This window comes from Clupea harengus, chromosome 26, assembly GCF_900700415.2.
Source record: "Clupea harengus chromosome 26, Ch_v2.0.2, whole genome shotgun sequence".
Lineage (NCBI taxonomy): Eukaryota > Metazoa > Chordata > Actinopteri > Clupeiformes > Clupeidae > Clupea > Clupea harengus.
In genome coordinates this window covers 8,670,632-8,694,271 of record NC_045177.1, presented here as the reverse complement: position 1 = coordinate 8,694,271, position 23,640 = coordinate 8,670,632, and the positions used below count along the sequence as shown (strand labels likewise).

Sequence of the window (23,640 nt, the reverse complement as noted above, 5' to 3'; positions counted from 1 at the left end):
AACATGAAATCGACACCGGAGATTCCCGCCCAATTCGACTTTGTCCCTGCCGACTGCCGTTCACCAAGAGAGCTTTAGCAGAACAGAAGGTCAAGGAAATGGCAGAGGCGGGGGTGATTGAACCCAGCAACAGCCCGTTGGCAGCACCGGCAGTCCTCATCACAAAAAAAGACTCTTCATGGCGGTCCTGCGTGGACTACAGGCGCCTCAATCAGGTAACGAGAAAAGACTCATACCCCCTCCCCCGTATTGATGATGCGCTTGATAGCATCTCTGGCTCCAGCTGGTTTAGTTTGCTGGATTTACGTAGCGGGTACTGGCAAATAGAACTAGCCCCTGAAGCCCGACCAAAGACTGCATTTACTATCGGGCAGGGGTTGTGGCAATTCAAAGTGCTACCATTTGGACTGTGTAATGGACCCGCAACTTTTGAACGCTTGATGGAAAGAGTTCTGGCGGGCATGCCACGTAGTTGCTGCATAGTGTATCTGGACGATATTTTATGTTATGCATCCAACTTTTCAGGGGCTCTGGAGAGTTTGGGGAAAGTGTTCAATGCTATCCGCGGGGCTGGATTAAAATTGCACCCAAAGAAATACAACCTGTTGAGGAGACAGACTGGGTTTCTGGGCCATGTCATGGGGGAAGCGGGAGTGGCCACTGACCCAGCTAAAGTGGACACGGTGAAAAGCTGGCCTGCTCCTCGTGATGTGGCAGAACTCAGGAGTTTTCTGGGTCTGGCATCTTATTATCGACGGTTTATCCAGGATTTCGCTACGGTTGCCAGCCCAATGCACCAACTGACACACAAGGGCCAGCCGTTTCTGTGGACACAGAGCTGCAATGACGCGTTCCACCAACTTCGGAAAGCACTGTCCGAGGCCCCAGTCCTGGCGTTTCCAAACCCCCAGCTACCATTCGTTCTGGAGTTGGATGCCAGTGAAGAAGAGCTCCACAGTGACCAGGGGCGGAACTTCGAAGCGGAGGTATTCAGTGAAGTCTGCAAACGACTGGGTATCAGGAAGACCCGGACGATGCCGCTCCACCCACAAAGCGATGGGCTGGTGGAGCGGTTCAACCGGACATTCGCTGTTCAGCTGGCCATTCTAAGCAGTCGTCGACAGCAGGACTGGGACTGCCACCTGCCCATGGTCCTCTGGGCATACCTGACAGCAGTGCAGGACTCGACGAAGTGCACCCCCGCAGCCCTAATGTTTAGATGAGAGCTGCGCACACCCATTGACCTAGAGTTTGACTCACCCCCGGAGCCAGAGATTGATGGAAAACCTGGGATTGAATTCTACAGGCAGTTGTGTGAGAGGATGCGAGAAGTGCATGAAATGGCCAGACGGGCAATGTGCGCTGCCGGAGTTCGACAGAAGCGGGCTTACAAAACACGCTGCTGTGGGCAAGAGTTCCACGCCGGTGACAAGGTGTGGGTATTCTGCCCTGAAAGGAAAAAAGGTATTTCACCTAAACTTTCTAATCAGTGGGTAGGACCGTGTACTGTACTGGAAAGACTGTCTGATGTGGTGTACCGGGTCCGGGTGTTAGGGCGGCGGAAGGTTGTGACCCTCCATCGCGATCGGCTGGCCCCGTACTGGCCATTGGCACCGGCTGGAGCTGAGATAGACTGTGAAACAGCGGCAACACTGGTGCCAGCCCCATCGGCAGCTCCGGAGGCTGCGCTGGCTGCTGTGCCGACTGTCGCGCCCGCAGGGCGCACACCTCGACAGCACAGATTGCCGGCACATTTGAAGGACTTTGTTGTAAGGACTTGGGTTGATGAGGACACCAACCAGTCTTAGTGGGGGCTGTGTAACGTGCCGGCATAGTCGCCCCATAATGCCGTGCGGCGGGCACATACTTTTCTCTATGTGATGCACTAGCGCCCAACGATGTTCCTTAACAATGTTCCTTACTGTTCTAATTGCATGTCGTTGTTCTGTGTTGGGACGGAATTTATACAGGTGTGTGACAGTAGCACAGTCTGTCTGTGATAACTTGTACCAGGGCATAAAGCCCGTGCCATTTTGACATTGTGTTGTGTTTAGTGTTTAATAAAAAGCCATAACAAATATTCCACACTTCCATGATTTGTTACAATATGTTTAAATTTGGAAGTTCATTAAGTAGTCTAGGGGGATGCTAATAAGGATATTTTGTTGCTCAAGTTTAAATGTTAAGTTAAATTATCTAGAACATTCAGTGTGGTATAGTAACTATCTAAAATATGTAGTAGAATGGCCCACTTCGGATCTTCACAATAACCGTTGATGCGGCATTCAGGGGTGGGGAAAAAACCAGCCTGTACACACCTGTGTGGCGATTAGCAAATTTACATTCTTAGAACTTCATCGTTCGTCAACACTAGGACTAAATAGTTCATTGTCCATGTCATTACTTCGTAATTTGAACATACAGTGTGTATTTATGTCAAAAGACACAGGTATTTCTCTCCTTCATTTACATATGTCTCCTAGCTTATTCACGTTTAGCACCATAGCCATGTGGCTAAAACAGCTAGCATACATGCACATAAAATACGGTAATTACACAAGTTTAGCTAATTACATGACAGGGAACATCACACTTATAGTGTATAGTATTAGTTGTCACCTATCCTGACTGGTTTAAATTACTATTAACAGGTAATCTACCGTGAACATTTAGCTAAGTGTCCACGTTTTAACATCATAGCTAGACAACGTCAACTCACCAGGTAGGGTGACCAGACGTCCTCTTTTACCCGGACATGTCCTCTTTTTGAGACCTAAAAAATGCGTCCGGCAGGGATTCCAAAATCGTCTGGGATTTTGCCTCGTCGGATATTTGTGTTGCTTTTCTCTGGGTCTTTCACAAACTAGTATTCATGAAAAGTGGCTACCTGTTAGTATCGCTATGGTAACACATCCGTGATCTAAGATGAATTATTCTAAAGATTCCGAAGTACCTTATGCAATTTATACCCTCGAAATGCCAAACCTATCTCTGTCATGGTTTTTATTATTTTGTGAAAGGGAAATAGTCGGTAGCAATCTATAACACAATGATATGCTTATCCTACAAAAAAATCCATTCAATTAAATGAATAATTTCTTATTTCCGTTGGTATTGTTGTCATATACATATATGCAATGATGATTGCTGGGTAATATATATATTTTGTTGTCCAATGTCAAGTCTCTATTTGATCATGTGACGAGACGATACGATATAGCTAATTTAGACGCAAAATCTGAACGTCAAGGCCGACAGGCTGACTGAGCACAGCCAGAGGCAAAGCACACATGCAAGCCTAACGATGCCTTTCAAACATAAAGGTGGTGATGCATGATAGGCTTTTTCAATGGACAGGATAGCCAGCCCATTCAGCCTCTCCTACCCAAGCTGCCCCTCAGGTAGGTCTTTTGGAAAAGGATCATTCGGCTGTTGCCACTGTCACAGATGTCATAAACAATAGCAGGGCAGTGCACACCTTACCGAAGGTGGATGTTACGGAGTGATAATCCACAATCGGCATCTTGGCAAATTGGGAGACTGAGGACTGCTGAGCAATCTGCTCTAGAACAGGCCCTGCATGATAGGAGTTGTGCAAGAAACACTATTGCTATGTCCCTGTTGTAGTGGTCAGACAAATGTTTTGCCTTGTCATATAGCTCATCATCGCCTACGAGCTGATGACCACTACAACAGGGACATAGCAATAATTTCGGAGTCAGGTCGCCGCCGAGCGCCTGTTTGATTGTGTATCTGTTTTTCAGATGTGGGTAAACTGCTGTGTGTGCAACAAATCGTGCCTTTCATCAGTGTTTTTAAAGAACCTGTAACACATTGTTGGTAATATACCTATATTGTTAGAAAATTAATATTAAGAAGTTAATATTAATGAGACAGAGACCAGCTTTATCTTTTGCAAAAGGGGAGAGATGACACGAACAAGATCATGCACATGACTCCAAAGTGCAGCTGGGCGCAGCCAGCTTTTATATAAGTGCTCACATAAGCTTATATGGGCATGTTCATATTCTGTACATTCTGCAAATGTCTGTGCGTGCAAGATATTGTTGTAGCGAAAACAACCTCTTTAAATATCAGAGTTGATACTTCGCCTGTCCTTGACTTGTCTGCATCTCCTATCCCGAGACCCCTCCATGAATGCTTGGCTGTCTCCATCGGCCTGCATAGTAGTCCAGGCAAACTAACCCCTTTTGGAGCCAAAAGTAGAATAAATTGTAAAAGAATTTTTTGAAGCTTAGATTATTTCTCTGAGGTGTCCAGAACAACATTCTAAAAGTCCTAAGAAATCCTAGTTGAGGAAATATGTTGAATTCTCATCAATCCGAGATGTGTGCCAATAAGGCCAGGCAACATTACACCCCAATGGGGATATTTTTTTCCTTTACTCTTATCAAAATTAAACTTTACATAATGAAACTACCAATGAAAAGTAACATTTTTTGTATTACAAGTTTCTTTGAAAATTAATTTTAATATGCAAATGAGCTATACACTAATCGAATATGCCCAAAATACACCCAAATAGGCTTAATTTTTTCCTTTACTCCTACCACAATAAAACTTTACATAGTAAAAGTATACATGAAAAGTAACTTTTTTTGTATTACAAGTTTCTTTTGAAATTAATTTGAATATGCACATGAGCTCCACAATTATTGAATACGTCCTAATTTGCAAAGGGCAGAAACACCATTCATATGTATAACAAATACATCTGCCCAATCTTCATCCAATCATCCTACTGCCAATGGGTGATTGCAATGCTGCTTTTAGACTGGCCTCTAACCTGAAAACTGCCTGGCTTGGTAGTACCTGCCAGGGGTATAACCCCCCGCCGGTATAGTTAAATATGTCAGATATGTCAGAAATATGGTAAGACTACTATCATAGTCTTTGATGGCTACAAAGAAGAACCAACAATAAAAGATGCCACTCAACTGCGTCGGACAGGTGCTACTCCCGATGTGACTGTACACTTCTCTGGTGACATGATCATCCAATCCAAAAAGGACCAGTTCCTTAACAATAAGGAAAACAAACAACGGTTCTTGGTTTATCTCAGTGCTAAACTTGAGAAGGCTGGGTGTATCACAGACCATGCAAAGCACGATGCAGATGTGCTCATTGTCCAAACTGCCATTGCCTCTGCCAGAACAAAAGACATAGTCTTAGTAGGTGATGACACAGACTTGTTAGTACTCTTGTTGCATCATGCTGATCTGAATGCACAGGAGCTGTTTCTGGCATCAGAACCAAAGAAAGCAACAAAAACAAGACGGATATGGTGCATAAAGTAGACGAAGGAGTTACTTGGTCCCAAGGTGTGTGACAATCTCCTCTTTATCCATGCCATTTTAGGCTGTGATTCTACGTCTCGTCTATTTGGCATAGGAAAGGGAATGGCACTGAAAAAAGTAAAGAATGACACTAGCTTTCTCGAACAAGCTAAGGTGTTCAGCCAGTCACAGGAAAATGTGGGAAAAGGCATCATCATTGCAGCAGGTGAAAAAGCTCTAGTATCACTGTATGGGGGCGAAAAAGATGAATCACTGGATATGCTGAGATACAGGCGATTCTGTGATAAAGTAACTCAGAACTCATCTCCAGTGGAACCTCAAACTCTCCCTCCAACGTCAACAGCTGCAAAGTTCCATAGTCTTCGGGTCATTTACCAAATGATGGAGTGGAAAGGAGGAAGTGAACGTATGGACCCAAAAGACTGGGGGTGGCATGTTTTGGATGGGAGATTTATGCCAATAATGACCGATCAGCCTGCGGCACCACCAGAAATACTAGATGTAGTCCGCTGTAGTTGCAAGAAAGACTGCAGCACAAAGAGATGCACATGCAAAAAACATGGACTCCCTTGCACTGCCATTTGCGGAGAATGTCGTGGTACTAGCTGCACAAACTCACAGTTGCCTGATTTATCAGATGAATACGACCCAGAGGGGAAGAATTAAGCAAAGAACAAACCAGGAACTGATATAGGGGGTGCCAGAACCAAGAGCCACAGAGAAGGGGTCGAGGATCCAGGCTGGATTTAAAAAAAAAAAAAAAACTTTAAAAAGAAAAACTAAAAAAACTCCCCTGTTGTTGCTACCTTGTCGTGGTGGGGAGGCTTGTGTGCCTCTGTGACCCTGAAGACTATACCGGTGGGGGGTTATACCCCTGGCAGGTACTACCAAGCCAGGCAGTTTTCAGGTTAGAGGCCAGTCTAAAAGCAGCATTGCCATCACCCATTGGCAGTAGGATGATTGAATGAAGATTGGGGCGATGTATTTGTTATACATTTGAATGGTGTTTCTGCCTATGCAGATAAGGACGTATTCAATAAGTGTGGAGCTCATGTGCATATTCAAATTCATTTCAAAAGAAACTTGTAATACAAAAAAAGTTACTTTTCATGTATACTTTTACTATGTAAAGTTTTATTGTGGTAGGAGTAAAGGAAAAAATTAAGCCTATTTGGGTGTATTTTGGGCATATTCGATTAGTGTATAGCTCATTTGCATATTAAAATTAATTTTCAAAGAAACTTGTAATACAAAAATGTTTACTTTTCATGGGTAGTTTCATTGTGTAAAGTTTCATTTTGATAGGAGTAAAGGAAAAAAATAGCCCCATTGGGGTGTAATGTTGCCTGGCCTTATTGGCACACATCTCGGATTGATGAGAATTTAACATATTTCCTCAACTAGGATTTCTTAGGACTTTTAGTATGTTGTTCTGGACACCTCAGAGAAATGATCTAAGCTGCAAAAAATTATTTTACAATTTGTCTGTCGAAAAACACTACTTTGCCTGGCCTATAGGCCTGTTTTTCGAAAACAAGTCTCATCCCTAGGGACAGGCCTTTCTGCTTGACCTTACAAGACACCCACCTCTGCACGCGGGCCATTCTGACTGACCTTACAAGACACCCACCTCTGCACGCGGACCATTCTGACTGACCTAACAAGACACTAGTCTCTGCGCACCAGCCTAATGACACTTGTTGTTGCAAAACTCCTTCGTGTTCACCACACCACTGCATTACAGCCATGATTCTCAACCATATCGATTTGCAGAAGTGGTTTCAACCATAACTGGCCTTTAGCTCAGAATATGTCTTGCACAAGCATGAAATCAGTATGTGTTTATTGCAGCAAGAGCGTTTCACAGAACACATTCTTTCAGCATTACACTTGTGTCTCTTACACAAGCATACAATGGATTATACATAATAACAACATAGGAAAGTTTAACTATCATATATATACAGTATATATATATATATATATATATATATGTACATATACGCCTAACGGTGTGTGTGTGTGTGTGTGCGCGCGCGCCTCTTAAAGCTTTGATGTAATCTTTTATTTTGTCAGTTGTTTTACAAGAAATATAAACGATGTGATACCTCTTAAGTTTTTCTCATCTCACTCTTTTTAATAGAAATCTTACATAGATTTGAATGTTTCTTGTAGAGTAACTATCAGTTTAAAGTCAGTTTGTAAACAGAACCAGAAAATCAGTATATGTGGTCAATAATTGAAAATAAGTAGTGCTCACTTAAAAAAAGTTAGCTATTTAAGTATTACCTACTCAGAATAATCAAGTGTGTTGAGTGAAAATAATTTAGTACATAGAGATTAAAAGATTTAAGTATAAAAATATTTGAATATAAGTTCAGAGAACTTAAAAATTATGAAAACGATAACAAAATAAATCAGTTTAGCCGATGTATCATTTTTAAGTTAAGTTTACTTAAAAATAATAATATATGTACTCAAATTTTATTATGTAATCGGTTACATCAAAAGTTTTAAGTACTCTGAACTTGTTCAGGTTTACAGTGTTGTACGTCGCTTTGGACAAAAGCGTCTGCTAAATGACTAAATGTAAATGTTCTTCCACTCTTCTTTCTTTCTTCCACTCTTCTTTCCTTTCTTCTTTCCTTCCACTCTTCTTTCACTCTTCTTTCTTTCTTCCACTCTTCTTTCCTTTCTTCTTTCCTTCTTCCACTCTTCTTTTCTCCTTTCACTCTTCTTTCCTTCTTTCACTCTTCTTTCTTTTCTTCTGTCCTTCTTCCACTCTTCTTTCCTTTCTTCAGTCTTCTTTCCTTCTTCCCTTCTTTTACTCTTGTTGATGTTGATTTTGGCTTCTGTCCAAATTAGATTGAGTCTGGGTCCGGATCTGGACCGGAGTCCGCCTATTAAGTACACCTGGTTTATTGATTGTACAACTTTAAACAAAGAACATGAACATAAGAACATAAGAACATAATCCTGCTTTTGAATGCCTCCATCCTTGAAGGCTCTACTGAGTCAACATGCTCATGTCTCCACAGGCTCTTTGTCAGCTGACAGACCATCCATTTATATTGATATCTATCATTTTGTTATAGTTCAATTACATTTTCAATTCAATTTTATTTATATATTATATTATATATTTTACCTTTTTCTGCGCTTAATTCAGCTCGAACCGCTTAACGTAGAAACTTCGTTCAAACTTTGTCGCTTAGGTCTTGTAAAGGACACTTCAGCTATGTATTTTTCTAAACTTTATACTTTTTAAGATATTAAAGATTAACTAATAAAAAATGTCCCATTGACTTACATTGGGCCATTGTGACATCATAATAGGGTCATTAAAATGGCTTGCACCTGTGCTTCACTGACACCTGCGCCAAGGTTCCAAGGCTCCTCTTTCTCTCTGTCCCTCTCCATTCAACTGTATAACTAGGAATATTAAGAGACACCTTCCATACTCTCCTTTTTTTTCTCTCCATCTTTCTCTTTATCTCTCTCAGTCTACTTTCTCTCACACTCCATCTCTCTGCTTCACTCCATTTTTCTCTCCTTCTTTCAATATTTTCCCTCTTCACTCTCTCTTTATCTCTTTATCCAGAGTCACTCTTCGTTCCTTTCTTCCATTCTTCTTTCCTTCTTCCACTCTTCTTTCCTTTCTTCACTCTTCTTTCCTTTCTTCTATCCTTCTTCCACTCTTTTTTCCTTCTTTCACTGTTCTTTCCTTTCTTCTTTCCTTCTTCCACTCTTCTTTCTTTTCTTCTTTCCTTCTTCCACTCTTCTTTCCTTTCTTCTTTCCTTCCTCCACTCTTCTTTCCTTCTTTCACTCTTCTTTCCTTTTTTCTTTCCTTCTTCCACTCTTCTTTCCTTCTTCCTTTCTTCTTTCACTCTTCTTTCTTTTCTTCTTCCTGTCTTAACTTTTGCATTTCATGCACTGGTATTTCCTTCAGGAAATGCATTTTCTAGTTTTAATTTGCTAACTTTACTAAGCCTGTCGGTTTAACTCCAACAAGCCACTCACTTCCCATAAACCTTAGCGACATCCCCATACAGGGTTTATCCAGACCCCAGCAAATGCATTGAATGTAGGATGGCAGCACTACTAAAATTCCATTCCCACACTCCTGAAAAAGTGTATTTATCTATTGAGGTTCAAGTTGCAGTCGGATGAGGAAAGAAACACACACCTTACATTGACAAGATCCTGACAATTAGCCTAATATTACACTGTCATCTTCTAGATGTTTATCTTTTTGTCTCAAATGTATTTCCTTGATCACATGTAAAGGTCACTTGATTCACACATGTCCCCAAAAAAACACAGGCAAGACCAAAAAGTAACTCCAGCGTGTTAAGTGACTAGTCCATAGAACACAAAGATGTCTGAACAACGCCATAGTCCCAGAATGTTCAAACCGTCAAGAGACGACGACTAAATTAGCTCCTTATTTATTTGCTTAGGATTTAACTTTTCCCAACTTCCAACAAAGCTGAGGTCCCCGCAAGACAAAACTGTGTACTATTTGTTCTTAAATAAGAAAGAGAGGGGCTAGTTTTGTTTCACTCCTACACACACACACATGCATACCCACACGCACATACACACACACACACACACTTTTCACACGTCTTGTTTACCTGTTACCTTTCAGTCCATTCCAATAATTTTTAACACCCTCTAAATTATCCACAAATGAATACTCATTTCCTCAAAATGCTTCTGACTGGGTGTGACTGGGAGCGCTGGGAACTCCCCATCCTCATTCCAGAATGTATAAAAACCTGCTCACCTGTCCTTCTACAGACTCACTTGTCAGTTAGAGTCGCTGACTGAGCCATGCCTCTCCGCATCGCAACACTTCTCTTTGCTCTGCACTGTTTGTCGCCAACTTCATGTGTGGGTAAGTTCGTCTGACTGTTGTATCCTGTGCATGTTTTCCATCTTTCCCTCCTCTGTCATACTACATCTGAGGCCCCCCCCCCCCCATTTCTTTGTCTTGCAGCGTATAGCTGTAAGTGTGCTCCTGGTGCCCTGGTGCAGATTGATGTAGGTGTTGGACAAGTGTTCGGGGTCAACAAAGACGACAACATCTACACAAGGTTTGGATCGTCATGGACACAGTTGCCAGGCAAACTGAAGCATGTCACCGTAGGACCTGCTGGAGTCTGGGGAGTCAACAAAGAGAATCACATCTATAAACTTGTTGGGGCTAACTGGGTGAATGTACCTGGTAAGAATAACTACACTTATAATAATATATGGAATTGTGGGCCACCAATACAGACAAGGTTTGCATCTAGTCATTTTTAGACAGATAAAAGTGCAATATGTCTACAACCTCAATGTGCACCTGTATGATTCCATAGGAATGTGCTGGTATGATTTAACAGAAATGTTTATCTTTTTTAAATAATGTGTGTCTAGTTGATGATGTCAACCCATATGGAGAAAGATTGTAAAATTCAAATATGTTCATTTTGATATAGTACATATAATAACAGTGTGTTAACACACATACAGTACTTATGGCCCCTTTCAGATACGGTAACAAAACATTTTTTTTGTTTTCATCTAAGACCTACCTGCACGTTGAAGGACCTTGTACCATTTCTATGTGAAATGTATGTGCAAGCTCTTTCCCACAGATGTGTTGTGCCAGTGTTGTACATGACGAGTGTAATTCCAATAGGATTTCTACAGACCTTTTCCATATGGGATCATGAGCAATCATAAGTTCATGCTTTTGTTCTGGACCAGGGCTCTTGAAGCAGATTGATGCTGGCGGAGACCAGTTTGTGGCAGGAGCCAATCATCACGATGCCCCTTTCTGTCTTCCAAAGAAGAACACAGTTGGCTACAGTGGAAGTAATAGTGCCATGAACTGGCGCCACATTCCTGGCGGCCTGAAGTACTACAGCTGTGGTCCTTATAGCTGCTGGGGTGTTAACAGTAAGGATCAAATCTTTGTGAGGAAGGTAAGGCTGGGCTGGGCTGGGCTGTCTGTGGAATAATTACTAATCAATAAATTAATTGATTATCAGCCTTTGTTGGGTCCCTGTAGGGGGTGAACTCCTTTAATTGTCTGGGGGACGGCAGCTGGCAGCATATTCCTGGAGCCCTGTCTATGATCGAGGTGGGAAGTGACGGATCTGTGTATGGAGTGAATTCTGCAGGACACGTGTACCGCAGGTTTGTCTTTACAAGCTCTTCTGTATGGGAAATGCACCTTTGCATTTTTTCCAAGCCACAAAGTTATTTTTTCATAATTTCATAATTGTGATACATTTTACTCTCAACTGTAAATTGTTCCTTCATGACTAGAAGTGAAATGTCCCCATTGCAGGGAACAGACGTCTGCCTGTAAACCTGAAGGTAGTCATTGGACCCACATTCCTATCTACGGCGGACAGGTGAAGCATGTGTCCTTCGATCTCGGCCATCTCTGGTTCATCCTGAAGAATGATACCATCTACGACTGCACTGACCTCTGAGCACTGCTCTTCCACAGAGGCAGCCCTGCTGGTCAAACCATGCAGCTTAATCACTTAATCAATTACGCACCACTTAATTATATTCACCCCTTAATTATTTTCTGATCTTCTAACACACCCGTTATTAGAACCCGTCATAATAACGCTGTGCTTCTGTTCTATTATCCAGTTTGGTTCATATGGAAAAACACACTTATTGTGCAGATTTTAAACAACAGTATCCTGTTATCCTGTATTCAAATATCCTGAAGTGATCCTGTCATTGCATGATGGTATATCAGGTTGTACTTTCCAGAACTGTTTGTCTTTAAAATAATCATAATGATTTCTTGTGGCTTTGGTGATCAATAAAGCATATTGTACTCAAAATGACATTGAACTGCTTGTGTCATGCTTCATAATACATCTCTATTACGCAGTTCTCCAGATATACTCGATTGGTGACACAAAAAGATACAATAGCTAATGTTAGCTATCAACACAATTAGCCAGCAAACTGCACTACTATCAATAATCATATCAATCATCATATCAATCATCATATCAATCACCATATCAATCATCAGATTCTTGTCAATGTTAGGTGTATGTACAAAAATCACACACATTTATACACACACACACTCGACATGCACATTTGTATACCGTACAAACAGTACTGCTTAGTGCTAAGCATGCTGAGCAAAAATCCCACAAATGTATACACACTCAACATGCATGTCATGTACACAACACACAGTTTATATAATAAAATTCTCTTTACAAAGCCCAGGGCCTGAACCCCCTTAGAGCAAGCAAAGTGGCGACAGGGGCAAGGGAAAAGTCCCTGTTAATCAGGAAGAAACCTTAAGCAGAACCGCGGCACATAAGACCTCAATAGATAAAGAAAACTGTGCTGTTTTGACTGCGTTTTTCCGTGTCCAGCAGAAAAGCACAGAGCATCATGCAAGCAAGTCATGTGACTGGTGAAACCAGATCAAGCACACAGATTAGCGTCCTTAAATGACATTCTGTAAATGAAAAAAGTATTTGTTTAAACACACTCTCACTTCGCTGTCAAGGTCAGCTATGCACACACACACACACACACACACACACACACACACACACACACACACAAACCAGTGTGCAGTTCAGGGGTGCAGGACTGAAATTCCACCAGCGCTGCCATCTTACATTCAATGCATTTGCTGTGGTCTGGATATGCCGTGTTTGGGATGTTGCTAAGGCAGCGTTTCTCAAAGTGTGGGGGGCTGACTGTTGGCCCTCTTGCCACATATACAGTGCTGCTTGAAAGTATGTGAACCCCTTGAGCAGTTTAGAGTTTTCTGTTGTTTTACCATGATTTTTCTATTTTATCATCACCAGTTTTCCATTTATGAAATGTCAGGTTTATGTTTATCAATTGCATGTACTTGTTTAGAGGGAATTGTGTGAGTAGCCAAAAAACTACATGAAACATGGAATTAGTGTACGTGCAAAAGTGGAATATAATCCAAACGCTCAGAAGATAGTCAAAAACAGAGAGCAAAAACAGAGAAGTTGATTCTAACAAGACTAGGAAAAACAAGAGATTTACAAAGACTATGACTTAGACAATAAAACTGGAACTAACAAACTTGAGACTTGACAGCCTTGAGAGACTTGAGAGCCCTGAGAGACTCGACACTTGAAACAAGAAACATGAAAGCTAGAAGCCAGTACTGACCAGAACACAAACGAGTAAGTCACCGAAAAGAACACAAAAAGCAACCGGGTATAAATACAACACTTTATGAGTCATGAGACCAATTAACTAACAAACAGACAGGTGGCAACAATGAAAGGAAAACCGACACAGGAAGTCAACAAAAGCACATGTACAAACACAGAAAGCATGTACAAACATAACCACACCAAAAGCCTCTCTAGTTGGCGGCCTCTAGAGGCCCGGAGGTCCCAACTCGTGACAATTACATTTTGGAACGGATGAAACTCACGCTCCGCCTACACACTTTTTGTTTCGTTTTCGCTAGTATTTTGCGAACATTACACCTGGACGAATTCAGTTTCGCTTGCATTAACGTTGAAAGAGACAGCCTTTGCCCTGGGCAGAGGAATACGCTCCAATGTGTGCTATTGTAGTTATGTCATGAATTAAAGCACGTGGCCATGAGGCAACTGGATATGAAAGACATTGGGAATTCTGGGCCCGTGAGGATCAACTTTTTTAGTAACTTACAATGCTTCATCTGAGTCTGAAAATTAATACTGATTAGTTTCAAATACATTCCATCATTTCTCTTATCAAGGAACTGCCTGTGATGCAAGCCTGGATTTACCTGTTTTTGTTTAACCTGTTTGAGATTGTCCCATCATAGTCCCAGTCGTAGTTGATTTTTTTTTTTTAACAGTGCACTGAACTTTCACAGAATCTCCTTAAATACCTCCTTACTAGATTCTTGGCTGTCAATTTCCAAACTCTGCACTGGACTCTGCTTGTGTAATCAATAAATACATTTTACAGGAAAAATGAGCATGAGTACACGTAAACATTATTGCATGGTGGAAGGAAAACATAGGTAACTTTTTAAGAGTACATCAGGCCTTTATTGTAACTCATGATGATGAAAGTTCTCTGTTGGTACATTACACGTGCACAATTAGTGTAAGTAATTTATGCTGTTCCAGTACTGTGCAGCCAGACGTCAAAAATGCAACATACAGTGCTGTCAATCATAGTCATGCATTGCTAATAAGTCACGTATCTGTAAATAATACACTAAATCAAAGAAACAGCATCTTTTAGTGCACATGAGAAACATAATTTGATGATTTAAAAGTGAATCTTATATTTATTTGAAGAGCCTACATAAAAGGTTTCATTAATATGTCAACATGTGTGATACGTGTGATACATTTGTGATGCAAGAGATATTTCTGTGACGCCATGTAAGAACTGTGAGGGTTCCTCATTCTTTCCAGAAGCCTCTCTTGTGGTTCACAGCCTCAGTGAGCAGAGTCTGGAGTGTCTCTTTGGACTGGTACATGGGAAGGTCTAGGATGGCATGACATGTGAGGGATTCTGGGAAATGATCCTGTGATGACTCGCGCCTGGGACGTATGGTCATCCTAACCTGGTCCATGCCCAAGATCGGCACGCGACCACAGCCAGTCAGGAACACTTAAAGAGCACAGGGATGGGTAGAAGACAGAGGGAGAGGAAGCCAGTGGCGAAGGAGAAAAAAGAAGAAGAAAAACAAATAGAATAGGTTCAGACATCCATGCACCTGTTATGCCCTGAGATTGTCTGCCAATACTAATTTTGGAATGTGTGTGCTGGACTTACAGAGGAAGGCTTTCTTTTGATCATGAGAAAAGTCGTCAAACACTTCCCAGAACATTTTAATCACAGGGTGGTTTCCATGGTATCCGCTCTCATAAACTGTGTTCTACATGAGATTTACAGTTTAGCAGTGTAATAACAAAACAAAACAAAAATGTTATGCAGAATGGCCTACATGTTTAGCAGCAACGGTAATATAGACAGATAATGTAGATACTGTTTTTAGCAGCAACAGTGATTTAGATATAAAGCTGATGATATACTAGGCACTGTTTAAATAAAAACAGCTTTTCATCAGGGCCAAAAATCCATAACACACATTATATACCCAGAGTTTCAAATTCCCAGTGATATTTGAAAAGGATACTAACTATGAAGTAGGCCAGTGTATCATCATTGTAAGACTGCATAGTCATCATAGGTAGACTAATCACCTGTTTGAGTTTGTCCCAGTCGTAGTCCTCCCTCCCCACCATCATCCCCCTCAGCTCCTCTGGATGGAACATTTCTACCACCTCTCTGGCACACACTTTGAAGAAGCCCCTCTTGAACTCCTTAAACACCCTCTCCACTGATTTGTTTAAGGCATAGTTCACATAGGCCTGCACAAACGCTTTCCTGTTGGCAAGGATAGGCAAATATGACAAAGAAAATTACGTGTCTGTATCTGGATGGTTACACTGATTACGTGAAGGTAGAAACATGAGAAGATCAACCTCAGCCAGTGTCATTAGAAATGGAGAAAAAAAAAGGTAAATGTGAAGTGAAGTACTTGTTTTTGCTTGTCACAAGTTTTCCCATTTCTTTTGGAGCCAGCTCCATTTCAGTGTCATCCCAGGTAATCTGTTAATATGATAAACATGAATTTCTTTCATGTGGCTGTTAATTATATGGTTTTATGCTTGCAGTTAATGACAATTGTGCTTAACTTAAAAAATGCTTACTGAATAGGTCATGTCTAGATTTTCAATGTCATCATCAGTAGAGTCGTACAAGGTGTACCGCAAGTGCCTTCAGAAACAAAACACATATGAAGACTGTGAGAAGGTGAATTCTCCCCCTTCTCACCGTGGCAATAAAATGGAGGATTGCCCTTTTAAGACAGACTCCCCCGGCGCAATGGTTAGATCCGGGCGTCCCCACGAGTGGTTGGCTCCAAGAGCAACTGATTGGACTGATTGAGCCAAAAGTGGCTGTGCCCTATTTAACAGGTGCCTCAGTTTCATGAGAGGAGGACTGGCTGAGAGAGACATTTTCAGAGAGGCAGTAAAGAGCACCAAAGAGGACTTGTTGAGGCAATAAGGTAAAACACTTCCCTGATGTGAGGAAAAGTGTTTTGGGTCTAGTTGTGTGGACACCGTTTGCCTTGTTTTGTGTGCCTTGTCTTTGTTCCTTGTCTGTGTGCCTTGTAGTGATGGCAGCCTGACACTGAAGCGCCGGAACGTGCTTCATACCTTGAACTACACCAACCATAAAACCACTGCTTCGAAGGTTGCTTTGGTACGGAAAAAAATCACGTGACATATTACGCGCGAAACAGCAACTGCTTCTTTCTCCGAATGAACCAGCTGAGTGGTTCACAGCGCCACACACGAACCAGTCAGTTGCCTCGTTTCGAGTCTGAATTGTAGCGCCTTCAAAGCATACAAACTTTCATTTGGTTCGTAGTAGCCGTAGTAGTATCTCATTCTGTCACAGTCATTACGTTCGTATTGATTTATCATCATTATGGAAGCATCTAGGAAGAGAGGTCATTGTTTTGAAGCCTCGTGCCAATGTCAATTTAGTTGCAGCCTTGGCACTTCACCAGGAGAGGTCACTGTTACTGAAGCTTCAAGTAATGAACCGATTTTTGAAACATGTGCCTAAATGGTTCAATGCTTCACCAAAGCTTCATTTGCCCATCACTAGTGCCTTGTCTTTGTGCCTTGTGTGTATATGTATGTATTTGCTATATGGCCAGTATATGTACTTAGTTTAAGGCCAGTCTCTGTGCCTAGGTTTGGGGCCTGGCTTGGGCCGAACAGGTGCCTGTGATTGGGCCTAAGTAGGGCAAGCAGGTGCCCAGGGTGCAGAGTACTGAAGTGCCTGTGACTATGAGTACGGCCGGTTTGTTTGTTTTATTTCATGGGCACATGTGTTGGGGTGCTATAGAGCCCTTGTCAATAAATATATATATTTTTGTACGGAAACACCACCATCTCCTGCACTCTTCTTCCTCACTACACCACCAAGTCCAGTCGCCACATCCCCAAATAACATGGGGTGACCGGTCGGTCCTTCACAAAGACAATCCAAAAACGTACTGTATGTTGCACTAGTATTGCATTAGTAATAAATTATAACTCTATCAACCAGTTGATGTTTATCAAGTTATGTGTGCATACCGTATTTTCCGGACTATAAGCCGCTACTTTTTTCCCACGCTTTGAACCTCGCGGCTTAAACAACGATGCGGCTAATTTATGGATTATGATACCTGTGACTGTATACGGTGGCTTTGTGTTTACGGTGGCTTTGTGGAGCTAGGATGCTAGCATGGATGCAGCCGCATGGATGCTTAGCTCCACGCGATTTCTCAGTATCTCTCAATAACTTAACTAATGTCAAAATAACCACAGTCTACCAGCGTAGACAGAACACAACTCAAAACACTTTAGAAAATAAAATAAAAGTTTACAACAATACAAATCCAGTCTTCAAGTTCTTTAGCTCACTGGTTTCAAACTAGCGTCTGTCTTCAATCTAACGTTCTAGCTTCTGATTGACTCTTGCGACTGTGCGCTCTTAAAGCAACAGTGCACTTATCTAACTGGCAAAACTAACTATTGTATTAGTTTTGATATTCATTTTAGCCTGTGTAAAGTTAATTTGTTTCAATGTTGCGGTAGGCACCTGCGGCTTATAGACATGTGCGGCTTATTTATGTTAAAAATAATTATTTTTAAAAAATTCAGTGCGTGAGGCTTATATTCAGGTGCGCTCAATAGTCCGGAAATTACGGTACTTACTCTCCAAGAACAGGACTGAACTCAATCAGGTCTTCCAGTGTTACTTTGACACCCAGAAGTTTCTTGAACATAGCCAGAGGAAAGGGCAAGTGTACAATGCTGTTGTTGTTCAAGGCTAGGCCACAAAGTATTCCAAAAAGGAAGTACCTTTGGGTTTCATGTTCTGGCTGTTAGGGAAGAGAAAAGATTAACAGATAAGGAAGAGTACAACAGAGTACAAGGTAGACGGCTCTCTGTGGTCAAAAAAGGGAAATAATTTACCTTAGATGGGAACCAGACAAGAGTTTTGGCGTCATCGTATATGAACATGCCAGAGACAGGTGCAAGCAACTTTTTAAACGTGCGAAGGAAAAAATCCTTTTGGTCCACAAGTGTCAGGTTTGTCGTGTCAACAAACTGGACCTAAAAACATTTCATTATTGGACACCTACCACAAATGCAGTAAACACAAAATGCAAAATGCAAAAGCTATTACCCTCCTTGTCATTCCTAACAACACAGGCTAAACCAGTTGATCCACAAGCAAAAGGTGCTTACCACCAGCTGTTTTGGGAAGTTTTCATGGTCAGTGGCGCCCAGTTGCCTAAATGTATCCTCCAGGAGATGAGTGCGTCTGATTTTGAGCATGAACACAGGAGTAGGGACCTCCGCAGGGAAGACGTTAGGACCTTCCCTCCCAGAGATCGCTTGCTGATGCATCCGTTGGTGGGTTTCCTGATATACAAATAACCCAGACAATGTCAGAATTATGGCTTTAAAGCAGAGATGCAAGTGTTGTGATGGCTGTATGAGGTATTATTTCTTATCCATCATATGTGGACTCCAAGGGATACCTTTCACCCCTCGGTGACAGGTGTAACAAACTCTAACAAGCTATTTCCTATTTCCTAGTAAGTCAAGTAACTGCTGATCTGTTATTCTGAGTAGGTGGCATCATTTAGCTTTCATAGACAAGTTATGAGGTAAGGCGCTCAAATGTTTTATGATGAGTAATAAGAATATTGAATAACACAAAAATATATTGAGAATGATAATTGAGGAGAAAGAAGTATACCTTTGTAGCTTGAGCACCATAACTGTAAATTAGCACCTTGCTCGGAAGGTTTAGGAGAAATGGAAAACGGGAGAAAATCTCATGTGTCAGTTCCATTTCCTACAGGAAACAGACAATGAATATATTAGTATCTATACAAATTCATCAAGATATGGGAATATAGTTCGAATATATTGCACTGATACCTGCACTTGTAACCCCTGATTTTTTCTCCACACTGTCATGGTGGAGTGTTGGTTAAGTTCCTCTATGTAGAAATCAGTGTAATGAACTTGCTTAGACTTCTCAGCTTTCCTGTTTGCCTTCAAAGAAAATTTGAGAGATTTGATCACCATGACACTCCCGTTCTTAAGACAAAGCTGAGCAGGTAGATGTTCAAAGCTTAGTACAAAGTACCTGATTTTATGAATTTATGGGTTTGAATTACCAAGCCTCGATTCTGGCCAAATGAGAGGGGGTTTATGTTGGCAATAGGGATGGATAGACAACACTACTAATAAACCAGAACATACAGCAGACCTCACAGTTATACAAATGTGTACTTTTTAATGAAGGTGGCCCAGGAGGCATAAGGTCCCACAATTTATCTTGAATCTACCCCAAGTCTATGTGCACAAATGAAGTAACCATTCATGAATTCGTTGACCCTTTTATTGTGCACTGTGTAGTGGAGCAGTGCTCAAAGGAGGACAGGGGATGCATCCCCGCATCAGGTTTTCCATTCCTGCAATACTGCAGTAATACCTCAACATTATGTTTCTTAGACTCATGAAATGCCATCAGATGGCTAAAGACACACTCACTCTGTGCAGGTACTTGAGGACCTCGAGAGTAGCTTTCACCTCAGGGATGTAGTCCTTTATCAGGTTGGCTCTCAGGAGGAAGGACAGGGCGTGTTTCCACACCTGGATGTGTTTGGACATCATCGCTTTCCCCATGGATCCCCACCAGCCCTCTGTGTGTCACAGACATCACTGTGACATGTACCATGCTTTCAGGTACTAAGGTTTCAGTTATTGACTTGACAATAAGACGAGAAGAGAGGAAGACAATAAGAGAAATCAAACTCAAAGAGTTGAAATAAAACTCAGCACCTACCGGGTAAGAGAGAATTAAATCTAATTATTCAGTCACTGAATGTAATTGAGTTTCATGAGCTTTTGGTGGTCTGGTGTGTCTTTATGAGTCAAAGCAGTAAGATCCAGATGTCTAAACTAGATTTCTGAACGATCAAACATTATTAGGTTCATTATCATGTCCACACAGCATATATGTACTACATCAATCTCAACATAATCGCAGTTATCACAGAGGTCACATGTGTTTTCCTCAGGTCACATGCAGATCAGATGGATGGCAACCCGACCAGGTTATCAAAAGATAATGGTAAAGGCCAGTAATTTAGCAGATGCTCTTATCCAAAGCGACGTACAGTCCACTTACATCGAACCCTAGTCAACCAAAAGCAGCAACGCTAACCGTACAGTACCACTTACATCGAACCCTAGTCAACCAAAAGCAGCAACGCTAACCACTGAACCAACGCGCCATAGACACAGCACACGGTTATCAAAGGGTCACATGATCTTACGTAGAAGTTCCATGACAGAGTCACGAAGGTTAGTTATGGCCACTGCGAGTGGCAGAACCAGGTCAATGACATTCTGGTCTTCATGGAGAAGGGGGCAGACAGGAAGTAGTAGGAAGATGTCTGCTGCCTTCATAGCTGATGAAAAATCACCAAGGATTTTCACCAGTGGTCTGATGTTTATCTGTGAGGACCGAAGAAAACATATCAGTAAAAAGAAAACATTGTATAGTATCTTCAAAGGCGCTATTCATAGATCGTATGAGTTGATTATTATTGGTTTATGACTTAACTGCTTCGCGGATCCAAGGAACTTGCAGCAGTTTGTCAAATGCCTCACTTGCAGCTTGTAAGTCTACTCTAACAGAATTGGCCGGCATCTTAGCTTGAGGCTCACTGCAATTATTGAGACCACATAAATGAACATACATGATTAAACCTTCTATTCCGGATCTCACAATATAGTGCATTCATCAGTTCCACCTGATCCTGTTGTACTGGAGGTGTCATAATAACTTACATGTCCTTTATGAAACTTCCCACAAGACTTGAACTTGATGAAAATATCCTGATCATTCTGTAAGAATCCACAGTAAGCTAATCAATGTATTTGCATACTAAATGTATTAAATATATCTCACTGTGTTGTGAGTTTGGTGGCTATAAAAAGACAACTAAACGAACCGTTCAGCCTCTGCGTCGTTTTGATCACCAGTGGTCATTGTTAGCCATCTCTGCAGCTGGGCATCATTCAGTTTTCCAACTAGTTGCAGTTCTGACGTTGACTGATAAGAATAGCCATGGTACAGGAATGTTATTGTTTCATTATAATATTTTCCATTATCACCATATTAAATGCAACCTGAAATTGTACATGATATTGCCAGCACTGCTCATGACCCCTACCTTCTCAGGTCGGAAGAAAACAAAGTTGGAATTCCATCCCGCTGAGATTTTGAAATCTAGTTGTTGATGAGAGTTTAGTTAAAAGTTTAGTTAAAAAAAAACATATTCATCAAATCCATTGCCTAAAGACGGGCAGAGTAAAGACAGCTAAATTATAACTGCCATCTTGTGATAGAGGTCTACATTACCACTGGCTGCATGTACTTCCACACCAGCCCAGGTCGGTTCCACCATCGTGGGCTGTGTACTGTTCTCTGAGCGGCCATTGCCCAGCTGCCCTCTCACTCCACTCCCAAAGGCCCAAAGGCGATTAGAAGATCCCAGCACCAAGGTGTGGTGGCTGCAAAGGTAACGTCAGCGATGAGCTGCCTCTACCTTAATACCAAAACTGACATGCCAGTTGGCTATACACATTTAGTGTCTGAGAGGTGAAAATTTAGTAGTGGGATGGATGATGATAATTAAACATGACTGTGCATCGCAACTTCAGGAGCATTAAAATGTCAACATGGATGTTGTGTTTTTAAGCAAAACTTTTTTCTGTAATACTAAACCAGTGGCAAACCCCACAGGAGCCAATCAATGATAACCTGCAGCCTGTGTAGAATGTTTTCTCAATAACACAAATGTGCTTCTGCTTACATATAAGCTACACTACAAGGAGTTCTGTTGTTTACAAATACACTTAAGTACCACCTGCCACAGGCTATCTGTGAGGCTGGCCCATCTAGGCCTTCCACCATCTTGGGTTGAAGCTCATTGGCTGTGGAGCTGTGTCCAAGCTGGCCCTGGGCCCCCTCTCCAAAGGTGTAAACATGTCCATTCTAGGCACCCAAACACAATGACAGTTAAAGTTAATAAAGTTACTGATTTCACAAAATTGATAAATAATTCCACGGTCTCTCTATCTCTTGCTGTGTGTGTGTGTGTGTGTGTGTGTGTGTGTGTGTGTGTGTGTGTGTGTGTGTGTGTGTGTGTGCGCGCGCGTGCATGCATGTGCATGTCTGTGTACCCCGGTGAGAACAGCAGTGTGTGCATCTCCACAACAGATAGACCTTATGTCACGATCTCTGAGGGCAGGCACTGAGCATATCCCAAAGCGACCTGTCAGGACGGCAGAGAGAGAGAGACTTAAAGAGGGAGACTGTCAAGTGTCTGCTAACCTCTACACCACGTATATCTTCGAACTCTCTTAATGTCATACTTTACAAAAGAGCGTGTAAAAGTGCACTGTACCTTTCTCATCCACCCTGTTAAGGCCCAGCTGCCCTGCATTGTTGGCCCCACAGCAATATACCAGTCCATGGAGTGTGAGGGCCAGCGTGTGGGCTCCTCCAGCGGAGATTTGAGTCACAGGCACCCCCAAAAGGGCACGAACTGGAAGAGGCACGGTCTGGATATCCACTGCCTTCCCTAAACCCAACTGACCATGGCTATTCTTACCCCATGATAAAACATCCCCTCCTGCAAGAATTGAAATGTCAATCATGTGTTACTACTACTCCTAATCATCATCATTTTGGGTAACGTCCGTAGATTTTAAATATTTACCTGACGATAGAGCTAACGAGTGAACATTTCCACAAGCAACTTGTGTGATCAATACTGGCCAGGGAGCTTGTATCGAAACACATCTGAAATGAAAGAAAGAAAGAAATGATTAATTACTGTTCTAGGCCTACATTATTACCACATACCTCAGTAATTAGTCCACAAAGTTGCCATACCCTGGCTGAGACATCTGATAGTCTCTCCCTAGCTGTCCTTCATCACCACGACCCCAGGAGTAGACATCTCCAGACTCACAGAGGGCCAAGCAGTGCTCCTGACCACATGCTACTGCCGCCACTGCCTTCAGACCCTCTACCACTAGGGAAAAAAAAGGGTATGCCGTTTATTATGAGGATGGTTATATAATCTTAGACAGGTCATGAATAAACTGTTTC

General features: G+C 41.8%; 2 protein-coding genes across 2 annotated transcripts; one reads left to right on the top strand and one right to left on the bottom strand.

Moving 5' to 3' along the window:
- The first annotated feature begins 1,355 nt into the window (after positions 1–1,355).
- On the top strand, positions 1,356–11,810 carry LOC105907373 (fish-egg lectin-like). The gene is made up of 5 exons (XM_042703846.1): positions 1,356–1,433; positions 10,291–10,549; positions 11,077–11,294; positions 11,381–11,508; positions 11,663–11,810. Exons 1-5 carry the CDS (start codon positions 1,356–1,358, stop codon positions 11,808–11,810), a joined length of 831 nt encoding a protein of 276 aa, XP_042559780.1.
- A 2,814-nt stretch (positions 11,811–14,624) lies between these two features.
- Positions 14,625–23,419, bottom strand: LOC105894804 (probable E3 ubiquitin-protein ligase HERC6). The gene is made up of 22 exons (XM_042703845.1): positions 23,409–23,419; positions 23,246–23,328; positions 22,931–23,158; positions 22,707–22,798; positions 22,391–22,518; positions 21,883–22,034; positions 21,695–21,750; positions 21,473–21,573; positions 21,309–21,365; positions 21,082–21,184; positions 20,792–20,972; positions 20,004–20,155; positions 19,386–19,502; positions 19,201–19,299; positions 18,684–18,860; positions 18,408–18,548; positions 18,147–18,313; positions 16,080–16,146; positions 15,908–15,978; positions 15,570–15,753; positions 15,139–15,241; positions 14,625–14,973 (listed from the first exon to the last, which is right to left on the bottom strand). Exons 1-22 carry the CDS (start codon positions 23,417–23,419, stop codon positions 14,762–14,764), a joined length of 2,682 nt encoding a protein of 893 aa, XP_042559779.1. The 3' UTR covers positions 14,625–14,761.
- Between the last annotated feature and the right edge of the window lie 221 nt (positions 23,420–23,640).

Coding starts and splice junctions, on each gene's coding strand:
- LOC105907373 (XM_042703846.1), top strand. CDS start 1,356: ATGTGCGCTGCCGGAGTTCGACAGAAGCGGGCTTACAAAACACGCTGC. Junction 1,434..10,290: donor AGTTCCACGCCGGTGACAAG/GTGTGGGTATTC, acceptor ACTACATCTGAG/GCCCCCCCCCCCCCATTTCT. Junction 10,550..11,076: donor TAACTGGGTGAATGTACCTG/GTAAGAATAACT, acceptor GTTCTGGACCAG/GGCTCTTGAAGCAGATTGAT.
- LOC105894804 (XM_042703845.1), bottom strand. Junction 21,185..21,308: donor GGAAGTTTCATAAAGGACAT/GTAAGTTATTAT, acceptor CAATAATTGCAG/TGAGCCTCAAGCTAAGATGC. Junction 15,754..15,907: donor CTTGTGACAAGCAAAAACAA/GTACTTCACTTC, acceptor CCTTGCCAACAG/GAAAGCGTTTGTGCAGGCCT.